We start from the raw sequence: 15,238 nt of genomic DNA on the forward strand, positions 1-15,238 counted from the left end.
TTTTACCAATATTTTCTTGCATAAATTTAAAATATTATTTATTTTCTTCCAACATGTCTTGCTGAGTTGTTGGTGAAGTTTAATCCGGCTGCTTTATGGCATGTTTGGTTGCTTATTACTCACCACTTAACATAACAAATTAATTTCAAACACTTATTTTGTTTTTTCGATTATTAATTGTTTTCAAATTATTATTAATTTTATCAATAATTTATAAAAAAAAAGTTGTTTACTTAATTTAATAGCTTATATTTAGAAGGTATTTGTTGCTAATTAAACAATATTTTTAGATTTATGCCAATTTCACACAGAGGCTTAATGAAATAGTTAGTCAAGTTTTCTACATTAACGCCCTAATCAAACTCAATCTTCTATACAAAATACAAATCCTTAATTATATCATTATTGCTTTATTGAATGCCCAATCGAGTGAAAAATTTAATCGGTGCTTGGTGCTTTGAATTTTATTGTCAATGTGACAAATGACAATCAAAAATAAATTATTTTCAATAATTTACGAACAATAGAAAAACACGAAAAAATTCAAAATTTAATTTTCGCTGTATTTGCTGCAAAAGATAATATGGCTTTTTCGAAAATAGGCACATATTTGGTTAGGCGCAACATCTGTAGATAGTTGCACATGAATTTTATATTGATTGTATTTATAGTTAAGAAGGAAATGGCTGCTTTCCATTTTAACTATTTTTTTGTAAAAACGAAATATATTTTTGGGGCTGCTGACAGATGTTCACTTAATGAAGCAAAAGGTCCAGTGTGAAAAGGGAAACTTAATTATTTCATTAAATAAAATTGTGATTCGATTAAGTTTCTGTGTGAAAACGGTATTATGTAGGTTCTATCTGTTACACTTTGCTCGTAATTTGTTTTGCCCAGATATAAACATATGTACATTTTCTTCCATATATACACATCAATATATTGTTCGCTCCATTTTCATATATCACATTTGGCATAACACAAATTTTTAAATATACATATGTACATATACCTTAATTATATATATTATTTTTTTTTGTATCCAGCAAGAAACAGTTATTATTATTATGGCATAACATTGCTTGTGTGTTGAATATAGCACCATCCATTCCACAATTAAGCACTTTTCTTCCTCATTTTATTCACTAAAACAGCAAGATTTTTTGTATGAGGATTTTTGTTTGATTATTGTATAATCAAAATAATACAAACCAATGCCAACTATTGGACTATTATTTTTTTTATTTTCTTTAATATTGTCACACTGCACTCTCTACTTTGTACTTAGGACGATGGTGCCACTTGTTAAAAAACTAGTAAGGAAGGCTAAGTTCGGGTGTAACCGAACATTAGAAACTAAGCTGAGAGCTATGGAGACAAAATAAGGGAAAATCACCATGTAGGAAAATGAACCTAGGGTAACCCTGGAATGTGTCTGTATGACATGTGTATCAAATTGAAGGTATTAAAGAGTATTTTAAGAGGGAGTGGGCCAAAGTTCTGTAGGTAGACGCCATTTAGGGATATCGCCATAAAGGTGGACCAGGGCTGACTCTAGAATTTGTTTGTACGATATGGGTATCAAAGTTATTAATGAGGGGTTTAAAACGGAGCGGTGGTAGTTGTATATGTGAAGGCGTTTTCGAGATATCGACCAAAATGTTGACCAGTGCGACCCAGAACATCATCTGTCGGGCACCTTTAATTTATTTATATATGTAATACCACGAACAGTATTCCTGCCAAGATTCCAAGAGCTTCTGATTTCGCCGTTCAGAACTTTTTCATTTTCTTCTACTTAATATGGTAGGTGTCACACCCATTTTACAAAGTTTTCTCCTAAAGTTATATTTTGCGTCAATAAACAATCCAATTACCATGTTTCATCCCTTTTTTCGTATTTGGTATAAAATTATGGCAATTTTTTTCATTTTTCGTAAGTTTAGATATTGAAAAAGTGGGCGTCGTCATAGTCAGATTTCGGCCATTTTTTACACCAATACAAAGTGAGTTCAGATAAGTATGTGAACTGAGTTTAGTAAAGATATATCGATTTTTGCTCAAGTTATCGTGTTAACGGCCGAGCGGAAGTACAGACGGTCGACTGTGTATAAAAACTGGGCGTGGCTTCAACCGATTTCGCCCTTTTTCACAAAAAATACTATAAGCTAAGCCTCTAGCAAATTTCACAAGGATTGGTAAATTTTTGTTCGACTTATGGCATTAAAAGTAGACAAATTAAATCAAAAAGGGCGGAGCCACGTCCATTTTGAAATTTTCTTTAATTTTTATATTTTATTGCACTATATCATTACTGGAGTCGAATGTTGACATAATTTACATATATAATTTAAGTGGGCGTGGTCGATCTCCGATTTTGCTAATTTTTATTAAGCAGACATATAGTAATAAGAGTAACGTTCCTGCCAAATTTCATCATGATATCTTCAACGAATGCCAAATTACAGCTTGCAAAACTTCTAAATTACCTTCTTTTAAAAGTGGGCGGTGCCACGCCCGTTGTCCAAAATTTTACTAGTTTTCTATTCTACGTCATAAGCTCAACTCACCTACCAAGTTTCATCGCTTAATCCGTATTTGGTAATGAATTATCGCACTTTTTCGATTTTTCGAAATTTTCGATATCAAAAAAGTGGGCGTGGTTATTGCCCGATATCGTTCATTTTAAATAGCGATCTGAGATGAGTGCCCAGAAATCTACATACCAAATTTTATCAAGATAACTCAAAATTTACTCAAGTTATCGTGTTAACGGACGGACGGACGGACATGGCTCAATCGAATTTTTTTTCGATACTGATGATTTTGATATATGGAAGTCTATATCTATCTCGATTCCTTTATACCTGTACAACCAACCCTTATCCAATCAAAGTTAATATACTCTGTGAGCTCTGCTCAACTGAGTATAAAAAGAAGTGTACATTTTGATTGTAACTCCATAACGCGAGAACGGCTCGACAGATTGCCATGAAATTTTTAGGAAAGATATAGGAAGGAGAGATGATGGTTAGTTGATTTTGAAATCTCAAATCGGTTTAGCCATATGTATATATAAATCAAATTGTGTGTGTGTGTGTTCGCTATGGAAACGTATTTCCCACACATCAATCATCACCAAATTTTGGTTATGGGTTCCTTCGATCAACGGGAAGGTTTTAGGCTAAAAATAATTTCGATATATAAAAGGGGCGTGGCACCTTCCATACAAATGGAATCTTTGGTACTGCATACCTTTGAAGGTATACATGTCAGAACATTGCAATTCAGTAAGGAGTTATATGAGGTCAATCCCTAACACCACCAAGAAAATGCGGAATTGGGAAAAAGGGGGCGTGGGACCTCCCATTCAAATGGAATATATTATACTGCATATATCTGGATGTCGTAATGGTAGGATAATTAAAATTGGTAAGGAGCTATGTGACGTTAATTCCTAAAACCACCAGTTAAATGTGGAATAGGGAAAAACTATGGCTGCCGTACAAACTTAAGTTATTTTAACACCTAAAGTTTGACTGCATTGTTGAGTTTAGCTGTTATGCCTTTCGGACGTTTAGTAATCTGCCACTGTTAAAAAAATTTTTTAGCTTCAGTCTATCTACATCTTCTATAAATATCAAATTCTGTGTGTGTGTTCCCAATGAAAACGTGTTTGCTATACTTCGATCATCACCAAATTTTGGCTCGAGGTTCCTTCGATCAAGACGAAAGTTTTTCATATTTTAGAATTAAGAATTTTAAATTTAAATGTTTTTGTTTTTTGGCTATGCGAAAGAACTAGTTTAGCTCCCAAAAATGACCATGTTAACAAAATCAATGATCGCTTTCAAAATCAATTTCCTGGTGAAGTGATGACATATAAATCGATCGACACAGTTACAGATGAAGATAAAATTGTGAATTATCCAAATGAATAAAAATTCAAAAGGAATGCCTGCGCATATGTCAACTTTGATAATTGGCTCACCAGTCATGCTTCTTCGGAATGTAATCAAAGCAACAATCATCAGCGGTAAAAGCAATACAATAATATAAAATAAGATACAATAAGATACAAGAATAAAATGTTTTAACAGAAAATTTCTCCAAATATGCGTACAAAATTCAATTCAATTTACAGAACAATAAATTAAATTATCAACAAACAAAACAGAAAAAATAACGCAACATCCATTCGATTTCGGGCGTTACAACGTGCGCCTGGTAAAGCTAGTATCTTCATAAACGTCAGAGAAATTGCAAAAATAATGTGAAAAATTCAATTTTTTTTAACATTTTTTCATTTTTAATCACGGTTTTCTCGAATAATTTGTCAACCAGTGCATATGTAAATTATTTTAAAACAATCTCCTATTAATTCTGTTTTCAAAGACATATAAATTTTTTTTCTATATCCGCGTAGATCTTCCTAATATATTCTATTTTAGTAAATTTTTAATGTGAAAAAAAAAAGTTTTTTGTTATTTATTTTATTATTATTAACTTTTTATTTACATAAAAACTTTCGTTTACGTGATTTTCGTGAAAGAGGTATGGCAAGACAATTACGTTGCATTCCCCAGCAGTAGTCAGCCATCACATGCTGATCCCATCGGCCTTGGTACCTCTCTTCCATAGTTTTTAGGTCTTGGTGAAACCGTTCGCCTTGTTCTTCGCTATAGAAACCAAGATTCTCCGGAAACTGGTCAAGGTGGCTGTGGAGATAATGGACTTTGATGGGCATGTTACATCCTAAGTTTTTGTAATTCTCTAGCATGTTGTTAACAATATAAGAGTAGTTACTTGACTTGTGATTTCCCAGAAAGTTCTTAGTAACTTCAACAAACGAATTCCACGCAAGCAGTTCCAAACTGGTCACTGAATTTGAAAAATCAGTATCTTTTATCAACATTCTTATCTGTTGGCCATCAAAAATACCCGCTTTTATTTTTTCTATGCTTAGCCTAGGAAATTTTCTCGTCATGTAAAGAAAACATTGTTCAATTTTATATAACGCCTTCACAAGTTGTTTCATTAGACCCAGTTTAATGTGTAAGGGTGGCAAAATAATTGAATATCTTGTAACTAAAGGGGGGTTTATCACATTCTGCTTTCACATTTCCAACATCCCACGTACAGGCCAGTCCCTTTCTGTCCAGTGTTGGTGCTTGGCACGATTATCCCACAGGCAATAAAAACATGGGTATTTGGTGTATCCACTTTGTTGTCCTAACAAAAAGTTAACCATCTCTAGATCTACACAAATACTTCAATTATGTTCGTTATACTTGATTTTGTCTAAAACAAGTGCAATGTTTTGATATTCCTCCTTTAATTTAGTTGAATGAGCAATGGGAATTGAACCACATTGGTTGCCATTGTGTATAAGAACACACTTAAGGCTTCGTTTAGAGCTGTCTATGAAGAGACGCCATTCATTTGGGTGGTATTCTGAAAGACCCATTTTGAGAAGGATGCCTTGCACATCTGAACAAAAAAGTATATCATTTTCCGAATTAAAAATTGGCAGCAAGTGTTGCTCTCTTGTGCGGTAGAGAGTCACTTTCGTACCTGTAGCCAACAAGTTGTTTTCTTTAATCTAGAAGCCAACACTTCTGCAGATTCCTTAGATAATTCAAGATCCCTTATTAAATCGTTTAATTCTACTTGGGTAAAAGTTGTTGGCTCAGTAGACGCTATTTCTTCGATATCACTATCGCTAGACACTTAGCTATTCGTAGATTCACGGGTAGAATAAAATGTTGGAGCAGGTTCTTCCTCTGAATGTGGTAAAGGTCTCTTAGCGGATTGAACGTTTTGATATATAATTTTTTTTAACATTAACACCACGCAAATCGACACAGCAGAAGTAACAGTCATCGAAGTGATTTGTTCGTTCTCTCCATTGCATAGGCACCCCGAATCTCATATGGCTTCTTTTATTATTGAACCACTGTCTCAAGTGTTCACAGCACATTTTGCAAACTATTCGAGGTATCCACGGCTTGTTTTTTGTCTTCAACTTGCAATTTAAAGTACAAAAAATAAGCACTTTTTATAAAATCTGTTATACTTTTCCTGAATTTTAGGACTGTGTATTCCCCACAAATGTAGCAAAACACATTTGGGTCATTGACACAACTACCACGTGATGAAGACATGATATTTAAATTTTTTTTATTTATCTACAGAAAGGCACTAACACTTGAAACCGCGCTCCAGAAAGTACTAATTACAGAAAATTTAAAAAATAAAGGGGAAGGAAAAAATGTTTATAAATTATAATTTATTTTTTTTTTTCACAGTAGAAATGTACTAAAGTAGAAAATCCCAGGAAGATCTACGCGGATATAAAAATGTTATGTCTTTGAAAACAGAATTAATGGGAGATTGTTTTAAAATAATTCACATATGCACTGGTTGACAAATTATTCGAGAAAACCGTGAGTAAAAATGAAAAAATTTAACAAAAAATTTAATTTTTCACATTATTTTGGCAATTTCTCAGACGTTTGTGAAGACATATTAACAGCTTGTATAGCTATATGGTGGAAGCTGCGAAATGTACTCTTTTCAACGACATCAAAACTGTGTTGATAGAATAAACAGAAACAAAGTTATGGGGCCATAGATGCCTTAACCTCTTAAAAAGAGGTTCTTGACCCTATCTAGAAAACTGTACTTAGCATTAAAAAAATAAGTACACAGTTTTTATCAGGGTACCGAGTACTACCAAATTTGGTTACAAGTAGAGCTGCACCAAACCAAAACTCTTATTTTGTTGACCTGTGTTATCTAATATATAAAATTCTTCTGTCACGGTGTTTGAGGCTTAACTCCACCGAAACCGCTGTACCGATTCTCATGAAATTTTGTGAGCATATTGGGTAGGTCCGCGAATCAGCCAACGTCTACCTTTTTTTCGCTACGTGCCTAGGGTCTTGAGATCAAAACGTGGACCCGGGTACCCCTAGAATGTGTTTATACAATATGGTTATCAAATGAAAGCTGCTGATGAGTGCTATAGTATAGGATAATTTTCATACAACTAGGAAGCTAGGGTCTCGAGATGTAGCCCAAAACGCGGAAAAGAGTACCCCTAGAATGTGTTTATACAATATGGATATCAAATGAAAGCTGTTGATGAGTGCTATAGTACAGGATAATTTTCATACAACTGGGAGGCTAGGGTCTCGAGATATAGCCCAAAACGTGGACCCGGATACACCTAGAATGTGTTTTTATGGGTATTAAATTGAAGCTGTAGATGTATGCTTTAGTACAGAGTAAGTTTTACACCACTGAGTGACTAGGGTCTCGAGATATAGGCCAAAACATGGACCCGGATACCCCTAGAATGTGTGTGTATTATGGATATCATATGAAAGCTGTTGCTGAGAGCTCTAAAGTTCATTGTGATATTCGATTTAGTTGTATCAACCTGGCAAAACTGATAAATATGCATGCGAAGCCGAAATAAAGACAAGAATTAATAATACCCACATACCTATTTACATACGTCCTATTCGATTTGCCTGAAATTTCGTATACAAGTTTGCCTATATTAGTATTTACGATGCTTTTTTCCGGGAAGTATACCAGAGACGGACTGGGACTGAGATTAGGACTAGGTCTGGGACTGAGGCTGAGACTTGGAGTGGGACTGGGACTGAGACTCGGAATGGGACTGGAACAAAATACATACACCCTCTGGGACTGGCAATAAGAGATGAAGAAGAAGGAGAAAAACTTGAGAGAAGAGAGAAGGAGACTGAGAAAGAGAGAATGAGACGAAGATGGAGATGAAGCGAAAATGACGAAAGGAGGAGTGAATAAAAAGATTAGGAATAAGTGTAGGGGATAGGGCAGAGTTAGACGGAAAAAGCTTATTTCAATGTATGCAGATAGGCCAAATTTAGGGTAGAACAACGTCTGCCGGGTCTGCTAGTAAAATATAAAATTTGGTGAAAGTGCGTTTAATAAAACAAAATAATGAAGTGTATAATGTTTAATGTGTGCCAGCATATTTGATGTAGCCCAATTGACGTTCGGTTAGTAAGTGCCGCCGTGGTATGATGGTAGCGTGCTCCGCCTGCCACGCCGTATGCCCTGTGTTCGCATCCCGGGTAAAGCAACATCAAAATTTTAGAAATAAGGTTTTTCAATTAGAAGAAAATTTTTCTAAGCGGGGCCGCCCCTCGGCAGTGTTTGGCAAGCGCTCCGAGTGTACTTCTGCCATGAAAAGCTCTCAGTGAAAACTCATCTGCCTTGCAGATGCCGTTGGGGGTCGGCATAAAACATGTAGGTCCCGTTCGGCCAATTTCTAGGGAAAAACAAGAGGAGCACGACGTAAATTGGAAGAGAAGCTCGGCCTAAAATCTCTTCGGAGGTTATCGCGCCTTACATTTGTTTACAGCTTTTTTTGTTCATTTGACTACTAAAACGGTCAATTACGAATCAACGATTTGTGGGCAGTTGATTCAACATCTTGTTGCGATGGATAAAAATTGACAGAAATTTCGGTTGAATGGACCCGTATTTCGGTTGATTTTACCAGTCTATTTCTTTCAGCGTTTTATATCATTCTGGACAATAAAAAATGGTTTCCGGACAAATTGTCAATTCCTTTTGGAAAATCTGTTTTTGGTTAAGGTACCAAAGGCGAAGGGCGTAGACTGTTTTAAAAAATGATGTTTTGTCTATCCACAACTGGTAAAAGGTTTAAATTGGTTGGTAGCTACAAAAATTACAGTCTATTAGTCTGCAAAGGGCGATGCTAAAATTTGTAAAACAATGAGTCAAGTAAACATTTCCAACCCCTTTTGGAAACAATTTTCAATTTTCCTAAAATTTTTTTTAAATTAAAATTGTAATAACTCAGACAGTTTCTACCACATAAAAAAAAATTTAAGACTCATTGAATCATAATTTATTTCCTGTTTTGATGCAATGCATAGTACACACAGATAGCATCAAAGTTGACGAAATCAGAAAAAAGTGAAATAAAATTTTTCATTGGGAAAATTTTCGTATTTGTGTTATGTTTTCCTAGTACTAATAGTTTGCTCAAAACACAACTTGGTATTTCATTGCGATTCAGTTTATTTACCGCAAGCAAACAAACAAACATTCCATGCTCGAACCACTCGTGACAGCCATTCTCTCCGTCAGCCAGGTAAAAATGGCAATGGAGGATCAGAAAGATTTGTTCGCAATGATTTATGTCTAAGCAATATAACTGAAATATTTAGAAAAATTTTAATTTTCAACGTTAATAATCGTTTTTATTCACAAAAAGCCTTTGGCTGACGGCAGAGTGCTCGATATGATAGGCGAAAAGAAATTTTTATTTTCATATATTTTACAAGCTTAAAACGTTTCTAGCACTGTAACATCTCTATCTTTATATTCTAGCAACGCTTCTCGCTTTCACTTTGTCTTCAACCTTAGACAAGATTTTAAGGTTTTTTTGCAAAATGTACAGAAAATTTCACAGACTTAGAATATGTAAAAAAATGGTACCATGAGAAAAGCGTTTATTCAAACCATAAACACACCGTGTCATACACTTATTTAAGATGGAATGTATATCGAATTTATTTACTATTATCATTTGAGCTTCTTATGCAATTTTTGGATTTTCTTGCTAACACATTGCGTAGGTAATTTTATCACTTGAAATGTAAGTGCAATTATTTTTTTGTTTTATGATTACACTGTGTGACACTGAAAGTACACTCTTTGTGAAACTTATCCCAAGTTGTATTCGTATAATAAACAAAAACAAAGTTATGAGCCAATATATGTTTCAGCACATCGACTGCTGAGTGAATTATCACCTTAACTCAGCTGCCAGTTCGAAAACGCCCTACTTCAGAACCTTTTTCAAATATGCCCTATCTCAAGAGTTCATTCAACAACGCCTTACCTCAGATTTCGATCAGAAAACGAACTTATTCTAAGATAGGACTTTTTAAAAAAATCCTTTTGTCATTCTACAAGACCTACAACTTGAGGTATGACCCACAAAAAGTGTATAAAATTGATTTTGTTCAAAAAGTGTTACCTGAATCTCCCTAAGTGTGTGTGTTTGTAATTTTATTCTGAACTTCCAGTCTTTCGTGAAATTCTCCCTATTTGTATCTTAGGCTTCTTCCGCCAATGCCGCCCAAGCTGCTGCATGAATGCGATGTACAATCGAATAGCCGGAAAGCACCTCAACGCCATCATCATTGATAATGCGACGAACGCGTGAGGGAGTTTTATCCAAAGTTCGCGCTTCATGTTCAGCAATAATTAGACTCATCGGCGACAATGTTGTTGTTGTGGTTGTTTCGGGCACAGGTGTAGTGGTTGTTGTGGTTTCTGGGACTGCTGTAGTAGTTGTTGTTGTTGTGGTTTCTTGTGCTGCTGTAGTAGTTGTTGTGGTGGTTGTGGTTTCTGGTTCCGCTGGTGTAGTTGTTGTGGTGGTTGTGGTTTCTGGTTCCGCTGGTGTAGTTGTTGTGGTGGTTGTGGTTTCTGGTTCCGCTGGTGTAGTGGTTTCGGTTTCCCATGTAGTTTTTGTTATTGATTTGTAAGGTTCAAGTGGTATGGTTGTTGGTGTAATTGTGATGTTGGTAGTTTCTGGTTCTGCTGTATATGTTATTGTTGTCGCCTCTGGTTCCGATGTAGTGGTATCAAGTTCGAAATTAGTAGTTTTAGTCCCAGTGAATGTTGGAAAATCGCTTATTGTAAAAGCTGGTGTTGTGCTTGTGTCTTCCGTTTCTTTCTCTCTAGTTTTTAGACTTTCTGCTGACTCGAAATCTCGCTGCTGCTCGCTCAATACACGCATGTAAAGATATTGTTGTCTTACATCATCAGTTTCTTTTGGAGCTTCATTATTTGTTTCCTTTCCAGCTACAACTTGTGTTTCTGTTGTTGCTGTTTCGTAATTTACGGTATCAACTGTGCTTCCTAGCTCGGTTATGCTCGTCTCTCGTTGCTGCTGTACGTATGGCGAGTGCATATAAAGTGGCTGCTCACTTTCTACTGTTTCTGTTGTTGTTGTTTCCTTATTCGGCGTAGTTTTTGTAATTGCGTTCAGTTCCGTTTCCATTCCTGCTGCTTCGAAAACTGGTATAGTTGTCTCTACCACTGCAACGCTTGTTGTTGTTGTGTCTGAAATTAGGCTATCGCCTTTATTCGTCGGCATTTTTGCCAACGTCATAGCAGCAGGTGCGTTTGTTGTTGCTTTATTTCTGTTCAAGGTCGTTGGTAACATGCTGTCTGCTGGAGTAGTTGTTCTACTTGATGAAATACTAGCCGTTTGCCCGATTTCTGTATAATCACTTCCTGCCGTGGCCGCATTACTGTTTGTTGTTGGAAATATTGCTGTTGTTAGTTGATCAGTAATTGTAGGGTTATTTGTTGTTGTTGTAAATGGTGCTAGCGATACATTAATAACACTAATTGTGTGATCAAATGCATCACTTCGATCTATGTCATTTGCTGTTATTGCTTCTGTCACGGGCTCTCTAGTCTCTGTGATCTGCACTTGATTTGTGGTTGACTTAAAAGCTAAAGATTCTGGTGCGACCGGTACTGTACTTTCAAAGCTCGCTATTTCTATGGCTTCCAATGTTGTTACGAGCTCGGGTTGGTGTTCCATTACAGCATCTATCTTTTCCTCAGACTCTGATACGCCTTTGTGTGCTGGGGTTGCTGCGGTTTCTTTCTCTAAAGTTCCCATTATTGCTGTTGTTTGCGGGAGCTCTGTTGTAGTGCTTATTTGTAAACTTGGCATGAGCCGTGGAGGAACGGTCACTTCACCCTCATTTTTGCTGCTCAACTCAGTGTCTGGAGCAATCTTTTCATCTGATTTTGCAATTTCTTGCTCCATTTTAGTTTCTAACGCTTCTGCTGCTCTCATAGCATCCGCATATGACGTTGCGGAAAATGTAGGATTTATAAGTGTTTCCGACGAAATTTCTCCTACTACAGATTCTGTCGCTTTTGTTGTTGTTCCATTAGTAGGTGCTATTTCTGGTGCAATTTCTTGATGTGCTAATTCTTCCGAACTCTCTGTACTCGACGCCGGTGTAACAGTTGTAAATGGCGCAAGTTCTACTGTACTCCAGGGCTTTTCCTCAACAGCAAAAACAATTTTGTTTGGTGCTCGTGCTTCACTTTCTACAGCGATAAGTGTCTCCAAAGGTTCCGTTGTAGTTAATCCAATATCAGTTACTGCAACAGTGTTCGCATTGCTGGCTACACTCTCATGATCTGCGTTCGCTTTATGTTTACTTTCGTTACTCGTTCTCAGTTTAAGTTCTTGAACTTTAGCTTTTTCAATTTCGACTGCTTCCTTCCCGTTTTCATTGCTCTGCGTAGCACTTGTTGAACTTGTTGGTGTTGTTGTATCGAAAATAAGGTTTTTTGCAATTTCTATTATTTCTTTATCGGTCGCATTTCTTTCTATATTTACTGCTGTTGGTGTTGTTGTAGGCTTCTGCGTTTCAATTGAGCTGGCATAGTAAAAATTAAATGTCTCCGATCCCACTTCATTATCACTCTTTAGTGGTGATGTAGCTTCTGTTGTAGTTTCTTGTGTTATAATTTGCAATGATTCTGCAGCCTCATTATCGGCTTCATCATTAAAGGTATAGCCTGGTGTTGCAAAGTATTCGAAAGGTTCTTCAGTTCTTGGGAAGGCTGTTTCAAGGCCGGTTTGATTTTGAAGTTCTTCCATAACTTTTGAGCTCTCAATTGTGCGGTCTTTTATTGTCGCTATGATGGGAATTTCTATAAAATTAACGTCAGTCATCGACACTTTTGCATATTCGTTCTCCAATGATTTGTGAAAAAACTCATCTCCGTTAGCCCCATTTCCAATATTTGTCTTGCTTTCAGTTGCTTCTATGGCCGAACCCAAATTTGTTGTATCATCTGGCTGATCGTTTGCTTTTGCATCCATGCTTGTGATTGTTGTTGTTATTTCTTTTGGTATACTTGTTATCGCAACTTTATTTGGTTGCCATTTAGCACTTTGTTCCGGCAACGCACCATCGTCACTCATCACCGTCAAAATAGCATCGTCAACCGTCGTTTCACCAACGTTATTTGTTGTCGCAATAGGTTTGACAGTTGTTTTTGCTTCTTCCATGATCTCATATGATTTTGTTGTAGCATCACTGGCAGTCATATTTGTAATTGCCATTGTTGCAACGTTTGATGCTGCAGATAAAATTTCATTAGCTGCTGCTGCCGCTTTTACTAATCCGTTAAAAATTTCCGTACTTGCGTTTGTTGTTGTGACAGCAGCTGCTATTGACAATGTTGCGCTTGTTGTTGGCGCTTTCGTAACACCAATAGTATTCAAGAAGTTAGATCTATACACAGTTATAGCTAGAAAATCCTTCTCATAGATTGGTTCGCCCTCCCCTGCCTCCACTGTGTTGGCGATCACGCGTTCAACTGCGCGCCGCTTAGCTTCTTCAGCTCTTCTGCGTACCCACTTATCTTCTTGTTCCACTGTAGTTTTCACTTTCATTTCGGCAGCTGTTGTGCTGGCCAGCTCTGCCAGAACTGCTGCCATTTCAGCTAATGCCATATCTGCGCTCGTTATCGGTAGCGTTGTGGGTACCAACTCATTTGCGGGATCAACCTCTGCCGCGTTAGCGTATGATTCCGCAACGTAAGCTGCATCTGTTGTAGCGAGAGCGTGTGGCCAACTATTGGCATGATCTGTGCTAATCTCTGAAGTGGTAGCGGTGGGTTGTCCTTCGTCTCCTGCTATTGCCACGCCTGATGGCGCTGCCTGTATTAGTGTGCATAAAATTAGCGCTGCTGCTAGCGAGCGTGTTAACGTGTTCAAAGCGTGTCTTGTTAGCATTTTTCTCGCGTATTTAATATCGAACTTGTTTGGAAGTTATGCGGTTTTTTATTCTTTTTTTTTTTTAATTGGTTTCCCTTTCGTTGGAATGCCGTTTTTCGCGTTGTGTCTCGTGCGCGGTTAGCGCGTTATTGTCTATTTCACGTTTGCTAAATGAATTTTCGATTAAGTTATATGCAACCTGTTTTTCGTTATTGTTGTTGGTGTTTTTTCTTATTTTATACCACAGTTTTCAGCGTCACCTTATTTTTAATGTCTCCACGTTTTTTTTAAGTCTCACTCTTTAGCACCAGTTTATTTTACCCAAAAATTTTCAACTGCCAGCACAAAATTGCTAATAATCTTTTAGCCGATTCGCTTAAAATAAATAATTTTATAAAACTTCTATACATGCGCAGCTTGTAATCGCACGCGCTCCAATTTCTTACCAAAACTATTTTAATTTTATTCCTATTGTTTCTTACTATTCCCGCACTGGATTTATATTTAAATTTTTAATTCGCCAACGCGTACTTGCCCGCCATTCGTTGCTGTTGTTGTTAATTCGTAAGTACCGTTCACTTTGGTTGTGACTAGTTGAGTTTACGTTTGTTGAGGAACTAAACCACTTACACGGGTGCGCAACAATTTTATACAAAATGCATATTTTCTTTATGGCCAACCGGCTGACTTCTTTTGCTCCGGATCCGTTTCTGCCTTTGTGTAGGTTGGTTTTAGTTTGAATCTCGTCGTTTAGTCATACGATTTTTTTGCGCTTAAGTAACTCAAGTTGCTGTTTTATGAATGTTGTTGGCCAGCAAGTAAAAATTGTATTGTTCTTCAGCTGTAGTTGTTGTCGCTTTTGTTGTTGTTGTTTTTTTTACATATTAACGGCCGTTTCTTTGCTCATATTTCCTTCGCTCTTTTTTTGCTTTAATTTTGCCTTAACAACTCTTTGGTATAACAAAATATTTTTTTTAGCTTGAACTCGATGTTGCATATTTATTTTTTTTGTTGTTGCTGCTGTCTGCAAAACTTGTATTTTGTTTAATAGCTGCATATTTCATTAAGCGCGGGTTGTTTGTGGAGCGTGTCTCTTTCAACATTTCTGTGGAATTTTAATCAACTTCTGTGATGACATTATTCCAATTAGAATTGAAATATCGATGATTAGAAGCAAATAAGTAATTGAAATGGACACATTTTATGTGCAATTGTTCTGTTAGGTTTAGATCAAGAAATTATGCTCTTGCAGTACTAGGTTTGGAAATTGAGATCAAAGCGAAAGTAATTTTTTACTTCCTTTATATTAGGTCGGTTGAATGTTTGCCCGCTTTTCATACAAATCTTGCAATCGATTTTTAAGTAACTTCTCATTGAGCTATA

At 36.4% G+C, this 15,238-nt stretch overlaps 1 protein-coding gene across 1 annotated transcript; it reads right to left on the reverse strand.

The window, feature by feature from the left end:
• Nucleotides 1–8,777: 8,777 nt before the first annotated feature.
• Nucleotides 8,778–14,619, reverse strand: LOC137240450 (mucin-22). Its single transcript, XM_067766736.1, has one exon. It carries the CDS (start codon nt 13,871–13,873, stop codon nt 10,148–10,150), a length of 3,726 nt encoding a protein of 1,241 aa, XP_067622837.1. The 5' UTR covers nt 13,874–14,619; the 3' UTR covers nt 8,778–10,147.
• Nucleotides 14,620–15,238: the final 619 nt, after the last annotated feature.

This window comes from Eurosta solidaginis, chromosome 2, assembly GCF_040869045.1.
Source record: "Eurosta solidaginis isolate ZX-2024a chromosome 2, ASM4086904v1, whole genome shotgun sequence".
Taxonomy (NCBI): Eukaryota; Metazoa; Arthropoda; class Insecta; order Diptera; family Tephritidae; genus Eurosta; species Eurosta solidaginis.

Excerpts from the sequence above, each read along its gene's own strand:
- LOC137240450 (XM_067766736.1), bottom strand. The coding sequence starts at position 13,873 with ATGCTAACAAGACACGCTTTGAACACGTTAACACGCTCGCTAGCAGCA.